This window comes from Mytilus galloprovincialis, unplaced genomic scaffold (assembly GCF_965363235.1).
Source record: "Mytilus galloprovincialis unplaced genomic scaffold, xbMytGall1.hap1.1 HAP1_SCAFFOLD_37, whole genome shotgun sequence".
Taxonomy (NCBI): Eukaryota; Metazoa; Mollusca; class Bivalvia; order Mytilida; family Mytilidae; genus Mytilus; species Mytilus galloprovincialis.
Window position 1 is genome coordinate 70,378 of NW_027467986.1, and position 18,693 is coordinate 89,070.

Consider the following 18,693-nt stretch of genomic DNA (forward strand, 5'->3'; position numbering starts at 1 on the left):
CAAAGTTAAGCGCTTAAGTTGGTATTATCCCCATGTTTGTGAGTGTCATTTTCTTCGGTGTCCGTGGAAAAGGAAAACAAATGTCAGATCATTATGTATAAAGAATCCTTATATACGCAAAAATTATGCATCCAAAGGCTACAACAGAAAAATTACCCACAGCCAGAGTTTTCGGTTAAGAAAAGTTACGGACATCTTTTGCCATTTTTAAAATTGTTCTTACGCTAAGCTAAGACAAAATGCATTACATTTTTTGTTTTCAGTTGATTATTTTGCCTTAGATACAATACATTGACAACTTGTAAAGAATTATTAATGCGTAAATCTAAAGATATTTGATAAAATTAAAATCGCATTATTTTACGCCGCCATATTGGGCTGTGGGTAACTTAAGTTACCCACAGCCGTTTAAGCACAGTGATAATAGTTTATGAGATAATAGCCAAAAGCATTCAAATTTGCCAAAAACTGTCATTTATGGCCAATAACCCCTATGCAGGAGTATCCAACAATTTTGACATAAATATAAATTAAATAGATCTTGTCATTCTGAACATTTTTGTCCTTGTCACATTTTCTCTGTTTGCAATGAATGGTTTTTGAGATATTAGTCAATACAGTCGAACATGTTTTTCATTAACAGCCATATGTTTAATATATGTACTAAGTCCGTAAACAGGATGGCTTAGTATGACGGACGAAGGGACAGACAAAGTCCATGATTTGCTATTGGAAACCGCAGAAATTGGTAGGATCAAAATCTAAATTAGGAGGTGCACAATGGGAACATGTAACAAAGATTCTCTGACAGTTTCATGGAATTCCCTTCAGTAGTTTAGGGACGGAAGGATGAACGGACGGACACAACGAATACTATATACCCCGTTTTTTTAAGCGGGGGTAAAACTAAATAATGTATCAAATTATTACAATAAAATATCAATGAAAGACTCATTTTTTTTTTTTACAAAATTTTAAAAATAAAGATTGATAGTCATGTTACTGTAAAGGACAGTTGAAAGTATAATTAAAGAAATTGTTCATTGAAACTTTAGGCCAAATTGTAATATATGGACTGGCAGGCCACTCCAAAAGGCCCTCAGTGTCTTGAACTATTTCTTAAATATTGACCTTAATCACATGAAATATTTGTACAAGGTAAATAAATCCTTGTATCCACCTCATCAAAAGTCATAAATTGTATAATATACAATTATGACCTTCATGGAAAGTTAATACAGTCAAACCTGTGAAAACCGGACCCTGAGTAATCCGGTTTCCTGTCAATTCCGGCCGAAAATTAAAGTCCCACTTCCTTCCCTTAATATTCTTTGCAAAAATGTCCCTTGTAAACCGGACCCTGTCTATTCGGAATTCCGATCTAATTATCTAGTCCCAATACAGTAAATTACTTTAATTATTACCTGTCAAAACCGGTTTGGCCTTTTATCATAACGGTATTGATTGATGTCAATCAACTGATCAAGTCGACAGAGATCCGACCACTTTTGAAACGAAATAACTGCTATGGAAAATTAATCTTCAATGCCTACGGAGGAAACTTATGGACAGAAAAACAACTCGTGTTTATCAATTCAAACAATGTGGAGATTCCGACGCAAACAAAATCTGCGAAAGTGAAAATGAAGCGGACGAGCCAGAAACTTTAACTTCATATGAGTATTTCTTCACAAACATTAAATGTATGAATCATTTTTCAAATTCCAAAGATGATGGATTTCTTAACTTTCTCATACCAATGAGAGCAATGATTGAAGATGTTTCGTTCGTAGAAAAATGGTAAAAAGCAGGGACATGTCCAAATATATATTGTGTTCAAATCATCGGCACTCTAGGTTAAATAAAATTAGTTTCAGAATTTTCTATTATTCAATACACTAATTTATAATATGTCAGTAATCTACTGTACTATACAAGCTTATTATTTGTTAATTGCATGAAATATGCAGTTCTGTAAAATATCTGACGTCATGAACCACTGACTTCCTGTCAATCTGAAAACCTGAATAAACCGACCCACTGCCTAAATCGGCCCTTTTTGACGGTCCCAGAGGTGGCCGGTTTACACAGGTTTTACTGTATCCAAAATTGATAAATCGAGGAAGAGGTTATTTCCTGCGGGCATAGCCAAAGGGAAATTCCCCCTTTCGAGATTTAACAATTTTGGATATTAACTTTTCATGAAGGACATAATTGTTTTATTATACCACACTAAACATTGGACTTGTTTTAACCCATTTTACAAGCATCAGCGTAAAAGTTTCATTTCAAAAACTAACTAGTCTTTGAGACTTTCAGGAAATTTACCAAAGTTGGAATTGCAACTTTTGGAATCAGAGCATTTCAAAACATTTCATTAGTTTTTATGATATATATATATGGTAAGTCTTGTAGAATGATTCCAAAAATCAAGCAGTCTTTTTAAGACTTTCAGAAAATTTACAAAACTTGGAATTGCAATTTTTTGAAATCTTAGTGTTCCATGTAATTCCAATAAATAAAATGTAGCAAAAGAGATTAATTGCAAGTTAAATTTTGAAAAAATAATGAGTCTTTGAGACTTTCAGGAAATTTACCAAAAATGGAAATCTGAACATTCAAAAATATTTTGTTTGTTTTTGCAATGTAAGAATAGTAAGTTTTGAAGAACATTTTCAAAGATTTGCCAGTCTTTGAGACTTTCAGGAATTTTCTTAAAACTGGAATTGGCATTTTTTAAAAATCCAAGTGTGCATATCTTTTTATATGTTATTGTAAAACACAATTAGTTTCAAGGAACATTTCCAAAATTTAAACAGTCTTTGAGACTTTCAGGAAATTTACCAAAGTTGGAATTGCCATATTTGGAATCCAAACATACAGTATTGTTCCAACTGTTATACTAATACATAATAAAAAGCTTCGCCGAGCACAGCATGATACGACCGCAGTTGTCGACAAGTGTTCATTTGGGCAAGTATTGACACACTACTAAAGTGGACACAATAATGTGCTGGACACAGTAATTTGCTGGACACAGTAATTTGCTGGATACAGTAATTAGCTGGACACAGTAATATACTGGACACAGAAATTAAGACCCTTGTAGCAGGGAAACCGTAAGTCCCAGCTTAAATTTGGAGAGAATCAAACGGGTTGGAAATTTGTTAAGGAATCCAAACAAAAAAAATGTTGTAATTTGACGAGAAATAAAAAAGTTCTATTTTTGGAGTTAGCACCACTTTGGCCCCTAATAGCTCGGAAACGGTAAAAGCTATGTTAAATCCGTTGACATACTATCGGTGCGGAAGTTCATAAGGAACATAATGAAAAAAACAAAACCAAAATAAGATGAAAAATAAAAATTTGACAAACAAAAAAGAGAAGTTCATTTTAGCCCTTTTAGCCCCTTGTAGCTCAGAAACCGTAAGTCCTAGCTCAAATCGGTAAAAATTTTCTGAGTTGGAAATTTCATAAGGAATGCAAAGAAAAAAAACCCGTTGAAATCGGACGAGAAATAAAAAAGTTTTTTTTTTTTATTTAGCACCACTTTGGTCCCTAATAGCTCGGAAACGGTAAAAGCTACGTTAAGTCCGTTGACATACTATCGGTGCGGAATTTCATAAGGAACATAATGAAAAAAACAAAATGAAAATAAGATGAAAAATAAAAATTTGACGAACAAAAAAGAGAAGGCAGTTTTAGCCCCTTTTGGCCCCTTGTAGCTCCGAAACCGTAGGTCCTAGCTCAAATCGCTTAAAATTTCATGAGGAATCAAAAAAAAAAAACCCATTGAAATCGGACAAGAAATAAAAAAGTTCGTTTTTTGGGATTTAGCACCACTTTGGCCGCTTATAGCTCGGAAACGGTAAAGGCTATGTTAAATCCGTTGCAATATTACAGTTGCGGGATTTCATAAGGAACATTATGAAAAAAATTTGATTAAAATTGAACAAACAAGAATGTGTCCTCAGTACACGAATGCCCCACTCGCACTATCATTTTCTATGTTCAGTGGACCGTGAAATTGGGGTAAAATCTCTAATTTGGCATTAAAATTAGAAAGATCATATCATAGGGAACATGTGTACCAAGTTTGAAGTCGATTGGACTTCAACTTCATCAAAAACTACCTCGACCAAAAACTTTAACCTGAAGCGGGACAGACGGACGAACGAACGAACGGACGGACGGACGAACGGACGCACAGACCAGAAAACATAATGCCCCTCTACTATCGTAGGTGGGGCATAAAAATAAATCCTCTACATCATATTTAATATAAACACTTATTTTGCCCTTTTTGGCCCCTATTTCAGGAACCGGCGGGGGCATAACCCCCAAAAACAATCCCAAGCTGTATTTTGTGGTTATATTCCTTGTGTTAAAATTTCGTAGCATTTGCTCTATCAGAACTTAAGTTATTGTCCGGAAACCATTAATCTGGACGACGACGACGACGCCGACACCGACGACGCCAACGGACAGGGGCGATACCATTATACGAACGCAAAATTTTTGCGGTGGTATAAAAAGTTAGTTGCTTGGATCATAATCATACCAAAAGATGTCGCATATTAATCATTTGGTGGGAAATCATTTTGCCCTAAGGGCAAAGTTCAAAATTCCGAAACCTTCGACACAGACAACTTTCATAGTACTACTTATACACTTATAATTTTCTTGTTTCTACCATGAAAGGTGTAAGAGGAGTTCGTGCAGAATCGATTTTGTCATTATTTTTAACCCTTAGGAAAATGCCCTCAGGGCTTGCAGGCAAAATACCATGCCACTGCTAGACTTGGTACCCATAATGGGAGGTCATACTGTTGGAACCAACTTCCTATTGTAAATATTTTGGAAGATTTCACCATTTTCTGCCTATCTCAAAAACGAAATTTCGCTCATAAATTTGCCCTAGGGCATGAATTTCATACCCTGATCACATACTCTAACATGCTACCAAGTTTCAAGTTTCCATCATTTCTAGTTTCTGAGATTTTGCATGACATTACATACATACAAACAGACGGACTGCATTACATACATGACATAATCCCCCCGCTTTCGCTTAGCAGGGGGGATAAAAACAGCACTTGACAATATTTATACCCTCTTCTTCATTGATAATATTCTCTTCTGAATCGATGAACTGTTCCCTCTCAAAATCTTCTTCTGCCTCTACACCTTCCATCTGAGTATTTCTATCTTCTTCTCTGTCTATTTCTAACTCTTTCTCTGAATAAGGAAAGATATTTCATTAACTAACATAAATTGCTTACCTGGATAGTCTTAACCAAACATATCAATGGCTAAATATAGCAATTTTAATGCCGTTTTAATTTTTTGTGTGTGATCTATGCATTCTTTTAGTAACAATTTTGAAGATGACTGAATAAAAAAAAAACTAGAGGCTCAGGTGAGCATCAAGAATTGCCCATGGCAGCCAATTTTGTTGTCCAATCAGGACGAAATGAGGCAATTTTATAACAGACCTTACATAGATGCATCCTGCCAAGTTTGATTCCATTTAGCCCAGCGGTTTCAGAGGGGAAGATTAAAGTGTGATAAGTTATGATAGATGTTTCATGGTGGCAAAAGCTCACATTACCCTAATAATAATCTATAAAGCAATCAACAATGCTCATCTTTCATACATGTTGTCTGAAATAAATTAAATATTCTGCAATCATGGACTAATGCAAAACATATTACAATTAATCATTCAATTATTAAACAGAAATCAAAAACACATGTTTTTGAATTCACAATTCCATTTGTTTCTTTGGTAAAACTCTAAATTTACCTGAATCAGAGTCCAAAATGCATTGCAGTTGTTCTATTACCCTGGGCCTACTTATGACGTACTGCATCACCACAGATGGATTTGCATCTGCAAATCTGGTCCATTTTTCTTTAACTGAAAATATAAGATTTTCATCCAATGATAAACAGAGGACAGGTCTGAGCTTTTTTTTTGCAAAGGTTTATTTTGCCTCTCAAGCTTAAAATGACTTAATTGACAGTCCAAAATAACATTTGAAATTACAGATAATTTTATCAATACAAACTGAGGTGCTCAACAACCTACTTTGTTGACTACTCAATAACCTATATTGTGGTCAACACAGGAATTGTGTTACCAGTAGCTTGCTTCATACAGTAATGTGTTTGATATGCTTACTTTCTTGACAGTCTAACTTGCTTGCCACGATTATGTTGGTAGTTCACTATTATTGAAATATATTGGAAATCAGAATTAGAATAAACAGCTGCGCCACAAGTGCAATATACGCCCATTCCGAATTTTTTTTATAGTTCATTTCAAAACATATGCAGTGGAACCTGTCTTATCCGACACACCTCGGGACCAGAGAAATATGTCGGATTGGACAGGGTGTCGGAATACTCGGGTTTCACATTTGATAAAAGTGAAATAAGCATGTAAGATACAAACGTGGGCAATAACACCCAAAATAGGTTTTACTAAGGAGATCCTTTAAAGAAAAATAGTGTTTATGAAACATTACACCACGTCAAGTACGAATTCCCAAGATCTTGTAAATATTTAGTACGATAAATTTCAGTGAGATTGACAAGTTCTTAGAACATTTACAGTGTTAGTCTTCATCAATTGTTTAACTATTTTCCCAGTCATGGTTATTTGTATCATTTAGTCGGAATATCGTCTTCGACACTGGTCACATAAATTAAACTGTCAAAATGAAATCATTTCACAGTCCAATTAGCAATATTTCTTCGTCTGGATTTTTTTCCCCAACAATTTACTCACATTGAATTAAGAAAGACATTATGAAAAGTATGTATTAAGATTTATATATTTTCCATATGTTGTAGAAATGTTTTTATCCCGTACTGAGCCTCAAATTTCCTATCCGATCAATAAAAAATAACAAGATATTTGTGTACACAGGTAATGGATTAAATTACCTTTAATAAAAATGCATGAAATACACCTGACTGAATTATGATTACCTTGTTTATAAATTGATTAAGGAGATCAAAGGGTCGGATTAAACAAGTATAATTAGAGTACTTATGAAGGCTGGGACTTGAAAATGCTGTCGGATTACGGAGTAGACGGGTGACGGAATACAGAAGATTTTTTAACAAAGAATGTTAAAGAAAACTTTCGGGACCAGTAAATTTTGTCAGATTTCACAGGATGTCGGAATATTCAGGTGTCGGATTAAGCAGATTCGACTGTAATTATCAGATCATGTCTATTTCAAACAAAACAAAAGAAGAAACACTATGTGAATTTTAAAAGCAAACAGACAATTATTTTTATAAAAATAAAATTTAATAAAATAATGAAAAAAATAATAAATTAAATATAGAACCAAAAAAAATCTAAATGAAAATAGGAAAAAAATATTCTTTAGTTATTCACAAAAAAAAAGTAAGTTACTTAGTCCGCTCCCAACTCCAGAACTCTAAAAGGACAATAGGGAAAATAACAAAAACCAAAGGCATTTACTCTACATAGGACCTACATGTAACATCATGTTAAAATTTAGTAAGAATTGGTCAAAGTAAACTTGAGTTTTTGTGAAAAATGTCAATTTTCAATGAACAAAGTCCCATAACTCTTGAACGACAAAAGTGAAAATCAATGAACCGTAACAAGACTCAAACTCAATCTGTAACATCAATAAATATCTATATACCAAAAATCAGTTCAATATCTCAAGGTGTTTAGTAAAAAAGTCTGGAAAACTGGTTGTTGCGCAACAAGTCAGAATGACAAACAAGGGTAAAACTATATGTCCCGACCACTTTGTGGCGGGACATAAAAAAGTGCTGAAAACTTCAAATTCACTGTAATTTTCTAAGTCCGAGGGCGTAACTTCCGTAAAAATTATTCAACCACAACCAAAGTAGAACTTAATCTGTAACTTCTCATGATAAGACCACATACCAAAAATAAAATCAATTGGTTGAACATTACAAAAAAAAGTGTGGAATACTTATAATTCACTGTAATTTTGTATGTATAGAAATATTTTATATTTTGGGCCACTTTTACCTTTAACCTATGTCTTTTACTTTTTATTGTTTTGTATGTTTTATATTTGGTTTGTTTAGCCCCACTGCCAGTGGTTTTACATTTACAATTTCTTTGATATTGAATTTTTCTATGTCCAAGGGCTGTAGCTTCCGTGAAAATCATTGAACCGTCACCAAACTCTAACTTAATCTGTAACTCTTCATAATAAGGCTACATACCAAAGATATTATCATTTGGTTGAAGCATTACCAGAATAAAGAGCTACGCCAAGCGCAGCATGATACGACCGCAGTGGTCGAACAGGTGTTCATTTGGGCAAGCATTGACACACTACTAAAGTGGACACAATAATATGCTGGACACAATAATATGCTGGACACAGTAATATGCTGGACAGAGAATTCTGATTAGTAATAAAAAAACTTTTTTTTGGTTTTTTTTTTATTTAGCACCACTTTGGCCCCTAATAGCTCGAAAACGGTAAAAGCTATGCTAAATCTGTCGTACTCTACTGTTGCGAAAGTTCATAAGGAACATAAAGAAAAACTAGAAAATGTGTCTGTAAGCCACAGATGCCCTGCCATTTAGATCAATATGAGGTTCCATGTTCTCTCATGTAAAAATTGACCAAAATGCTGCTGAAAAGAGCTGTATGGCAAATTTAAACCAAAGTCACTCAAGCATAAGATATGTCAAAGTGACCAAAAAGAGGTCAAACTGTGCTGCACTGTGCAAGAATACTACAACAGTGTAATATCATTGATACACTACCACAGATTCCGAGAAATGGCAGTAAATGCAAAACTTGACCAAAATCATTCAAGCATAAAATGTAGGTCATGGTATTCTAGAAGATGCTGAACTGTGCTGCACTATGCAAGGACACTACAATACATTAATATCATTGATATACTACATTAGGTTCTTGAGAAATAATCCTCGACACAAAACTTTACCAAAATCACTGAAGTATAAAATGTAGGTCATAGTGACCAAAAAGATGCTGAACTGTGCTGCACTAAGCAAGAACACTACCAATAGTCTAATATCATTGATACACTACCATAGGGTTCTGAGAAATGGACCTATACACAAAACATAACCAAAACCACTGAAGCATAAAATGTAGGTCATATTGACCAAAAAGATGCTGAACTGTGTTGCACTAAGCAAGAACACTACAACAGTCTAATATCATTGATGCACTACCATAGGGTTCTGAGAAATGGACCTAAACGCAAAACTTAACCAAAATCACTCAAGCATAAAATGTAGGTCATAGTGACCCAAAAGATGCTGAACTGTTGAACTGTGTTACACTACATAGGAACACCACAGTGGTGAAATATCATTCATATATTACAATAGGTTTCTTCACAATGGTCATTTATGAAAAAAGTTATTGAAGTCAATCAAGCATGAAATGTAGGTCAAATTGACCCAAATGTTGTTGATCAATGTAGTACTATTTAAGAAGAATATACTGATGAAATATCATTGGTACATCATTATCACATTCTGAGAAATGGACCTTAACGCAAAACTTAACCAAGATCGGGACAGACGGACGTACATACGTATGTACGGACGGACAAGGGTAAATCTATATGCCCCTTTCACTTCGTGGCGGGGCATAAAAACAAAACCAAAATAAGATGAAAAATAAAAATTTGACGAACAAAAAAGAGAAGTCTTTTTTAACCCCTTTTAGCCCCTTATAGCTCAGAAAATGTAAGTCCTAGCTCAAATCTGTTAAAATACACTATGTTGGAAATTCATAATTTGCTGTTATACATTTTGAAATTGTTTAAAACACTAAGGTTTTTCTACTTCAAGGCATAGGATTTCCTTGGTCTTATTTTGGTGCCCTGTTTCGGTATATTTTGGGTTTATAAGCTCTTCAACTTTATAGTGATTTTGGATTTGCATAGTTTTAGATACATGTAAGAGCGTCACTGATGAGTCTTTTATAGACGAAACGCGCGTCTGGCGCAGAAAAAATCTTGCCTTGAACTTTGATGTGATTTTTTTTTTTAACACCATGATGGTTTTCACTGCTGGTGGAGGTATTCTTCCTAGAGGTTAACCCGCTCCGCTAGTCAACACTTCGGTGCTGACGTGATTCATCAAACTAAATGTGCTGTTATAAATTTTGAAATTGTTTAAAACAATAAAGTTTTTCTACTTCAAGGCATAGGATTTCCTTGGTCTTATTTTGGTTCCCTGTTTCGGTATATTTTGGGTTTATAATCTCTTCAACTTCATAGTGATTTGGATTTGCATAGTTTTAGATAAGAGTGTCACTAATGAGTCTTTTATAGACGAAACACTCGACTGGCGCAGAAAAAATATTGCCTTGAACTTTGATGTGATTTTGGTTTTTTTTTGACTGAAAATGTAATTTTAAGAATTGAATGCAGATTTTGCATTTTATGGGCGTGTAAAAGCGTTGACCGTGCACACATTTTTTGTATGAAGCGCTTCCACGCTTTATATAAAATGTGCTTCGGTCAACGCTTTTACACGCCGATTAAGTACAAAAAATATGCATTCAATTCTTAAATCAATGTGCATATAAACATGATAAACATCATAAACTCACAAGATTCCACAGGTGCACACGTCTTTCTTGTTATGAAATTTTTTATCCAGGTGTAAAGTCTATTCTTTTCTTTCCTTTTCCTTGAATTCTGTCCACAACTGTCCTTCTCATCTAGAGGGGGACTGTCATACTTGGTTCCTACTTCCTAAAGATAACACACATGAAAATCAATATTCAGCAGTTACAAAACTGTACACTAAATAATAATATATGTATGCAAGAGCAAAACAAGAAATCTGTGTGAACTGATGCTTATTAGTGATACTCCGCTCCCGAACTTTGGCGCTAAATACGGAAAATTGAATAATAGATAGAAATAAAATTGTATAATAATAACATCATGAAATAATGGGTGAGATATCACTGATGAAGATGCGTGTCAAAATTCTTTCAAATCTCCTTCCCAAGGGTATGAAGTTAAACTTGTAAATGTATCATGTGTATTGAGTCTGCAATGAAATTCTTGTTCCATATTAAATCTAACTTGAAACTATGAGCACAACTCTATACCCCACCCCTTTTTCCCTCTCACTTGCCTAACCCTATAAGTCATGAGACTTACATCTGATATCGCAAGAAGTTCATCTTCCAATGATACAACCACCTAGGCTCTACAGTACAAAAGCTATGCCAATGATACAACCACCTAGGCTCTACAGTACAAAAGCTATGACATGAAGAACATGAAGAAGAAAAGCTTTAAAAATTATAAAGAAAAAAGTGGATGACATTTTACTATCATGAAGGTCAAGGGTCACATTGACCTAAATTTGGTACGTGACACATCATCTTCGTTTTGCTATCATGAAGATCAAAGTCAAGGTCATTGTGACATAATTTCATTCGTGACACATCCACCTCCCGTATATGATTCATCCACATACCAAGTTTGATAATCCTACAATGTAGGTACTAAGGTACAAAAGTTCTGCTCAGGACAATGAGCAGGACGGATGGACAGACAGACAGACAGACAGAGGTGATTCCTATATACCCACACAAACTTCATTTGATGGGGTATAAAAACGTCAAATAATGCCTTCAAGTTTTTACATGATGTTAACAGTCTACAAACAAACATTTGGGACCATCTTATATTCTTACAGGGTATAAAAAATTGTCATGCATGTCCATCAGACAGTCTATATCCTACTATCATGACTATAGTACAAACCTGAACAATGTCAGTTTCTGTTTTCATTTCCAGATATATTTTTAAAATATATATCTCCAGGGGTGATGTCTTTGGTGTTTTTTTGATGACTTCCATCAATTTTTCTTCAAACAAGATAAATGGGGATGTAGGTGCCATGCTCATAAACTATAAAAAAAATAAACACAGATTTGTTACAACAATATCATCTTTTGAGGAGAAAAACGTCACATTTCAGCAATGCGTATTGCACACATATTTGTGTCAGGATGTTAATGCTACAGATACATGTAGTGAATGGGCTATTCCAGAAATAATCCATACCCCCCCCTATAGAAGGTATATGGGGTTCAGAAAAAAATCCATGGAAAATTTGGGATGTGGTTCAGAAAAAAATCTGGAATTCCATGTCGGTCCTATAGAAGGCAAAAAGATAAATTAAAATATTCCATGGAAAATTATGCTGTTGTTATTAGAAAATTTCTGGAAATCCAGAGCATCCTATAGAAGGCAACAATAAAAGTTTAAAAATTCCATGGAAAATCTGGATTCTAGTCGCTTTCAGTAAACTTAAGATAAATTTGTGCTTGTATGTATATCTGTAGTTCATTAGGTAATTCTAAAGCCCTATGTATCTTTACAAACAATGTACCAGAAATTTAAAGTGGTTTAATAGGTTTTTGCTCGTTGTTGAAGGCTGTACGATATTCTTAAGTGGTTAATTTTGTATCTTTTGATCTCTGGTGGGGAGTTAGTACAAATAATTATGATGTCTAGGAAAGCTATTTTAAGCTTTTGCTTTGACGCCTTCCAGTGGATCAAAAGATGTGAAAATTGAAAAATACCCACAGCAGATGGCATGATTATCTTAACTATTGGAGAGTAGTCTTATTGGCAATTTGGAAATGATACCACATTTTATTATTTTAATACTACATGTATAAAGTGTGTCCATACATGTTGTAAGCCAGAGTTGTCAGTACTGAACTTAAGGCCGTACTTTAACCTATAATGGTTTACTTTTTAAATTGTTATTTGTATGGAGAGTTGTCTCATTGGCACTCACACCACATCTTCCTATATCTATTAAGTCTGAGAGTTGTAAATTTGAAATTGTTTGCAATAGGACCTAAAAAAAAATAAAAAAATGTACATTTGTTCATGTACCTCAGCTTCTAACATAACATTCAGGGGATATGATATTCATGTAGATATTGATAGTGATAATACTTCAAAAGAAATGCATACTTTCAACACCACATGACATGTTTACTATTACATTTGTAATCTTATTGGGACAATTCACAACTTCTAATTGGAGATTGAGATAATAATATTTCCCCCTCTTTTCTTTTACCATGGAAGTTACATGTACATGCATGTATATCAGTATATTGGTATTATAGAACTTGTTTGCTTTTTTGCATTTTCATAAAACATGTGTTATCATGGTTATGGTCATGGCATAAGGGAAAAAATTCTCAGAAAATAAATGCCTGTGATTAAAAAAAATATTTTGAAACTTGCATTTCTAGAACTAAGTGAAATTAAATTGATATGAATACTGTGTATATTATAATTTATTCATGACAAAAATGATAAAAAAAAAACCTTTATAAACATAACAAATGGTTCTAACATCCAAATTCCACTAATTATATTTAACTTTTGATTTTGTAATCAAACTTGATTATAGACCCATAGTTATCTTTTTGTTTCAAGTTTGTTTTTTATTGTGAAGGAGTCATATTTTAATGCAGCTATAAGGTTTATGATAAAAAATGCAAAACATCCATACTAAGAAATGAAGAATCAAAAGAAATGACTAAGTAAAAATACTGGATGTTGATAACAAATCAAGATTTTTACAACTATTTACAAGTCAGTGTTTTAATGGTTTTAAAATAAAAACAAAATCATAGTTCACTATCTGGATTTATAGGGTTTTATTTACAATGATTTATGTTCTCTACAAGTATGTTTGTATTGAAATTTGTGAGAAACCACACACCAGGACCTACTGCTTTTCATAGTTGTTGAGGTTGAAGATTATTTTATCTAGCCATCTAGTTGACAAACAATCAGTAATTAAAAAGCTTTAAAGAAGTCCCACTGTGAACACATGGCCATTTCTGTGGACTTTAATTATATCATAATATACTACATGCAAATACTTGAACCACATGTTATAAGACAAAGGAGATAAATACTAGGAACTATGTATCCATAATCCCTTGCTCTGCAAAAATAAATATTTAGTCTCAGTTTTAAAATTAGAAAAGTTTATTTTTTTATTATTTAAATTGTTATTTTTTCCGTTTATTTATCAATCATTATAATACATTGACTCTATTTGTCTAAGTGGATTAATATGATTACATCTATTATATGAATATGTTTTGAATATATATACATAATGTATCATCTTTCAGTTCCATAACTTATCTTAACTTTAAAAATGTTAAACATGTATACATTTAAAAAATCAAATGTCATTCATATTATACAAATTTAGAGTTTAACAATTGTTTAAAAGTTTTGTAATTTTCTTTAATTTCATGATGTTTTAGGAAATTATAACATGTAAAGAAATACAGGAATTTGAAAACAATAAGAAATTATATAAATCGTTCCCCAAAGAAGGATTGTTAGATGTCTAGATTTGGCCACTTTAGTTGCAGGCGACAAATAGAAAATTGTAAAACTGCATGTACAGGAAATTATATGAGATTAGAGACACATTTATTTTGTAATGTATTGTGAACTAATTTATAATTTTTTTAAAAACCATTTGTATTTGGAGAAAACATTTTCAAATTGTGACTGTGGTATGAGAACATTAAAGGAGTAGGTCCGGTAAGGGCCGATTTTGGCCCCAAATTTCAGTTTCATCTAACGAGATATTTAGGACACTTTTTAAACACTTAAGTGTATATTTCAATTGATTCGATTAGTTTATGTAAAAGATTTAAATGATCAGTCATTAAAAACGCTCCGATTGAAGCTTAAATATGAACAAGAGGCTGTCACAACGACAGCAAACCGGATTTATTAATATTTATTTGTGTCCTGGCAATATCACAAGAACCATTACTGATGAATGGTGAAAGTGAAAATTGTCAACATCAAATTTGACCTCCATTTTGTCATCAGTATCAACATATAAAAATTTGAAAAGCTTAGATTGAATGGTTCATGAGTAAATGCAACAACGTGAATGGAAACGCCATTTTACAATCTTTCAAGAACCATAACTCCTGAACGGTAAAAGTCAAAATCATCATTACTGAACTTGACCTCTATTTTGCCATCAGTAACAACATATAAAAATTTCAAAAGCTTTGGTTGAATGGTTCATGAGAAAATGCACGGACACGACTGGAAACACCATTTTTCAATCTTTCAAGAACCATAACTCCTGAACGGTAAAAGTCAAAATCGTCTTTATTGAACTTGACCTCTATTTTGTCATCAGTAACAACATATTAAAATTTGGGAAGCTTTGGTAGAACAGTTCATGCGTAAATGCAGGGACACGACTGGAAACTCCATTTTTCAATCTTTCAAGAACCATAACTCCTGAACGGTAAAAGTCAAAATCCTTATTATTAAACTTGACCTCCATTTTGTCATCAGTAACAACATATAAAAATTTCAAAAGCTTTGGTTGAATGGTTCATGAGAAAATGCATGGACACGACTGGAAACACCATTTTTCAATCTTTCAAGAACCATAACTCCTGAACAGTAAAAGTCAAAATCGCCATTATTGAACATGACCTCTATTTTGTCATAAGTAACAACATATTAAAATTTGGGAAACTTTGGTAGAACAGTTCATGCGTAAATGCACGGACACAACTGGAAACTCCATTTTTCAATCTTTTAAGAACCATAACTCCTGAACGGTAAAAGTCAAAATCGTCATTATTAAACATGACCTCCATTTTGTCATCAGTAACAACATATTAAAATTTGGGAAGCTTTAGTAGAACAGTTCATGCGTAAATGCACGGACACGACTGGAAACTTCATTTTTCAATCTTTCAAGAACCATAACTCCTGAACGGTAAAAGTCAAAATCGCCATTATTGAACTTGACCTTCATTTAGTTGTCAGTAACAACATATTAAAATTTTAAAAGCTTTGATTGAACGGTTCATGAGTTAATGCACGGACAACATTTGATTGCCGCCCGCCCGCCCGCCCGCCCGCCGTACATCCCCAAATCAATAACCGACATTTTTGTCACAAAAATCCGGTTAAAAATCTAACAAATATGCCAAAAAACGTCACTTTTAAGATGGTTTTCGTCAAAAATGAAAGTGGCCGCATCCGTGTTCATCCTCAACCTTTATATATCATGTATATGTTATGTATTATCATCAAATACAACTTACATTTTAATATTATGAATGAACACGAATGCGGCCACTTTACAATACGCACATTTAAAATTCAGTTCAAGAGAAGTCCGAGTCTGATGTCAGAAGATATTACCAAAGAAAATATTTAATCTCCTGAATAAATGTCTCAGAATATTCACATGACATTCATATTTACCAAGCCAAAATATGAAGAAACTCGCCCCTTTACCCTCGTTACCCGTAATGCTGTATACATAACTTCTCTTCATTAGAGGCTGCATTATCTAAGCTTTAGACGGAAACTGTCTAAAATTTAACTAAAATGCTATAATTGTGAAGATTTCAGTAATTTAGCATGACTTTATGATGCTAGTACACGATATATGTACATTGTATTGTCAAAAACAGCACATATTTATGTAGCAGAAGCATTCTACTTTCCAAAAAATAGCTAAAAGATTACATTTGCTCAATTTTGCAAAGCTGCTTAATTTTGGAGCCAAAAAGGGGTCTTACTGAACCTACATGTACTCCTTTGATAACTTCTCAAATTTCATTCCAGTATACAATTTTTTTTTGTAGAAAATCAGTCATTTCTTATTCAAATTTATATTGAAGATTTTATAATATAAATATAAAGATAACATACATACTAAACAAAAATTTTGTTTTACAAAAAAAAGGGGGGGATGTCTGGAGCTTATAAAATTCAAAACTCAGAAGATTTTGCCACTAGCTGATTTTGATAACCAATATAACAATCTATTTATGTTGAACCATGGAAGTATTATATTGACAGGAACTACAACGATTTGTTAGCACTTATTTATAACCCGGGGAGCTCTGTAGAAAAGATATGGAAACTGACTAATTAGTATGTTATCGTTAATAGCCCTTTGTGACCATGTGCGATGCCGCCGTCCTAAATTGACCAGACATACTTCTTATCATCACGTGGTTTTTATTGCGAAAGGTTATCTCTAATACCTGTCGGAAAACCCCTTTGTTTATTTCAATCTCGTCTGTGGTCTTTCAGAATTATTCAATTTTTCAAAACAAATCGACTGATGTACAAAACAAGAAAATCGGACGAGAACTTTGAATACTACAACGTTTTGAAGTGGTGAGTGACAATATTTCATTAGTTTGTGGGTTAAGTTTAAATCGTAATTAAGGTGTGTTCCGGTTACCGCCGGTTAAAAATAAATATATTTGATAAAAATAATTACTGTGAAGTTTCGAGTAGTCTATATAGTTAAGGTACTGGATAACCCTGGAAAGTAGAAATTTCCAGTTTAAAATACGAAAATTAATCGAACAAGTACCAACATCAACAAAATACAGAAGAAGAAAACAGAGATCTCACTTCGTTGTGTAGCTATTTATATAATGTTGGTTAATATCTTTTTAATTGTGAATATAAAAACTTCATGTCTACCCGCAATTGAAAGACCTTTCCGATCATATAAAGCCATGGTCAGTATTTTATCATTTGAACATGTATGACTATGCCAATATATATACTAGCCAAGATTTAAAAAAAGTCTTTATGACCCGAGTATTGTTTTCTCACAAGGACAAATCTTAAAGTTATCAACTTCTACTGTAAATCTTATACTTTATATATGCACTTAAAAAACAAGGTTTAATGTCTATTTCAAAAACGTAAACTGAAACTGTTTTACAGTGCACTTAACATATACATGTCCATGAAATCAGAAATCAGTGATGTATATTTGGCAGTCAGGATATTTCATATATCAGTGGCGGATGCAGGAATTTTCGAAAGGGGGGGTGCTAGCCCAGGGCAAAGGGGGGGTGCAAAACATATGTCCCGATTCAAATGCATTGATCTGCCAAAATAAAGGGGGGTGCGCACCCCCGGAACCCCCCTCTGGATCCGCCACTGTATATAATAATATACGTAAAGCCTTATTTAACATGGTGTTAAACCAGCCCTGGATTTGGAGTACATTTGTAAGTCTTATAATTGCTCTATAATAAAATTGTCTTTTTTTAAATCTTGATTAAATCGGCTCAATTTTCAATATGTACAGTCCCGAAATATGAATGAAATACATGCCACTGGACGTAAGACAAACAACTTTCAATCACAACTTATGATGTGCTTTTTCTACCCTTCAACCCTTTAAAACAAATCCAAAATAGTCTTTTTTTGTCAACAGATATGGTAAAAAATGGACCCAGACTATAACTGTCGTTTATGTGGAACTACAGAAAAGAGAACTGCTCACCACCTATAATACGAAAAATCAAAATATGCTAGAGACATTAAACTCTCACTAAACATTGATATTCAAAATGATCCAAGTGATTTTCCAAAATTTATTTGTATTAGTTGTCAATCTAAGTTGTATATATGTTGAATCATTGCAAACTAGATTTCGCAAAAAGACTTGTTTTTGACATTAGTGCCCTTGAATCTTTCTCTTTTGTTCCATCGCGCTTTAGCGTGCTGTACCATCGTACTTTAGGGAACAAACAAACATTGCACTTTAGCGTGAGACACCGTCATACT

General features: G+C 33.4%; 1 protein-coding gene across 6 annotated transcripts in view; it reads right to left on the reverse strand.

The window, feature by feature from the left end:
• Positions 1-18,693, reverse strand: part of LOC143059884 (uncharacterized) — a 43,830-nt gene that overhangs the window by 23,606 nt on the left and 1,531 nt on the right. For all 6 annotated transcript variants that reach the window (XM_076233464.1, XM_076233463.1, XM_076233467.1 and 3 more), the window contains exons 2-5: positions 11,809-11,955; positions 10,635-10,779; positions 5,807-5,920; positions 5,113-5,238 (exon numbers count right to left, since the gene is read on the reverse strand). In XM_076233464.1, coding sequence (XP_076089579.1) covers positions 5,113-5,238; positions 5,807-5,920; positions 10,635-10,779; positions 11,809-11,955 — 532 coding nt within the window. The remainder of the gene's footprint in view (positions 1-5,112; positions 5,239-5,806; positions 5,921-10,634; positions 10,780-11,808; positions 11,956-18,693) is intronic.